The following is a 1625-nucleotide window of genomic DNA, read 5'->3' on the forward strand; positions in this document are numbered from 1 at the left end:
TTGTTAAACCTGGTAGTGTTGTTGGTATAGTATATACTGATGGAGTCAAATATGGGAGAGGTCAAATGCTAACTCATCATACATTGCAAACTGAAGGAACTTGTGTTGGAAATAACCTCAGGTTTTCATTAGGTGATCTTGTTGGAGTAACCTGTCCTTTAGTACCAGCTAATACTACCACTGCTTTACTAGCTGGAGCTGGTATTGGTATGTGAACTATTGTATATATTGTAATATTTATTGTTGTTATATTAGAACCAATTTATTGTTCTGAATTATCTCTACAGTATGGTAACATTAATATCTCTGGTCCTTACTCTTATGGTACTGGCATTGAATACACTTGTCAGACTGGTTTCCAACTGGTTGGTGTTTCCAGTCAAACCTGTTTGTCCAGTGGAGGCTGGAGTCATGAATTACCTTATTGTAATGTACTCAACTGTACTGACCCAGGAGTACCTAGTAATGGAAGACGACATGGAAATCACTTCACAAATGGTTCCTTAATTCAATTCATTTGTGACAATGGCTTCAATTTAAATGGCACTTCACTGATCATGTGTTATCGTGGTAATTGGTCTGCTCCTGTACCAGTATGCATTAGCAATACACCTTCACCCTCCTCCTCCTCCTCTTCTGTCCCTACTACCACTTCCTCTTCGAAAATTATTACTTCTTCCTCTCCTTCTCCTTCTGCAACTAATCAAACTAATGACTCAATGCAATTTGCTTATCAGTTTCTGTCAGCAATCTTTATTGCACTAGTAGTCCTAATAATATTAGTACTTATTAGTGCATTGGTGTTCTTGTGTGCTTATCATAAGATAAAGAAGACTAAAAAGCAGTGAGTTATACTAAGAGTATCCTGTACTCTTGGTTATACTAATATAGTGTCGTTAATCATAATGTATATATTGTTCATAGAAATTTCGATGCTAAATATAATTGAAACAAACTTAAGTCCAGCATACAATTTGATTGTTAAGTGAGAGTTTCTCTTTTTTTCATTTATTTATTATATCATTTTTAGTGATGATGATGATATGCAATACAATCAAGCATATGCTACAGCACAGTATGTTTTATTAGAATTTTGCATAATAATAATACATATATTATGTAGTTCATTTGAGCAAGACTATGCAAAAATAGAAGACTGATAAAATTGATGAAAGTTCAAACAAACTTCTTACTTATGTGATTGAGAATTCAGCCTTGATGCAGTAATATATGTAGGATTCTATAGCTGCAACTTCAAAAATCTTTAATAAATTATTTTCAATAGCAAAATTTCTTATTAATGTGTGTCAAGTTAACTTTAAAATAATAGTTGATTGCATTCATGATACAATGGTATACAAATATCACTCTGATGTTAGTATGTAGTTTATTCAACACTTCAATCCTACACTATAACTGTGTGTCATGTGATTACTATAGTCAATGCACTCAGCACTGAGAGAGATAGAGAAGGAGAAGGGCTAAGGCTTTTCATTCACAATGCAGTCAATGCTCCTCACTCTAATACTAAGTAAGAATAAAAGATCAGTTATTATTATTCTAATTTCATTTTATTTTTGTAGGCTCTACTCTCATTTTTAGTACAATCAATGCTTGTGAATTTG

The 1625-nt window shown here is 33.0% G+C and overlaps 1 protein-coding gene and 1 long non-coding RNA gene across 2 annotated transcripts; both read left to right on the forward strand.

Annotated features, from left to right (window-relative positions):
* Nucleotides 1-65: 65 nt before the first annotated feature.
* On the forward strand, nucleotides 66-848 carry LOC109589949 (C4b-binding protein beta chain-like). The gene is made up of 2 exons (XM_020005920.1): nucleotides 66-207; nucleotides 256-848. The coding sequence occupies exons 1-2, from the start codon at nucleotides 66-68 to the stop codon at nucleotides 846-848; spliced, it is 735 nt and encodes a 244-aa protein (XP_019861479.1).
* Nucleotides 849-924: 76 nt separating this feature from the next.
* On the forward strand, nucleotides 925-1227 carry LOC109589950 (uncharacterized). Its single transcript, XR_002189025.1, has 3 exons — nucleotides 925-985; nucleotides 1031-1075; nucleotides 1124-1227. It is a non-coding gene; the product is annotated as an uncharacterized LOC109589950 (long non-coding RNA).
* Nucleotides 1228-1625: the final 398 nt, after the last annotated feature.

This window comes from Amphimedon queenslandica, unplaced genomic scaffold (genome assembly GCF_000090795.2).
Source record: "Amphimedon queenslandica unplaced genomic scaffold, v1.1 AMPQUscaffold_10683, whole genome shotgun sequence".
Lineage (NCBI taxonomy): Eukaryota > Metazoa > Porifera > Demospongiae > Haplosclerida > Niphatidae > Amphimedon > Amphimedon queenslandica.

What these genes read in the sequence shown, in the direction of transcription:
- LOC109589949 (XM_020005920.1), top strand. Translation starts at nt 66, where the DNA reads ATGCTAACTCATCATACATTGCAAACTGAAGGAACTTGTGTTGGAAAT. An exon ending in ACTAGCTGGAGCTGGTATTG is followed by an intron (nt 208 to 255) that starts GTATGTGAACTA and finishes TTGTTATATTAG; the next exon opens with AACCAATTTATTGTTCTGAA.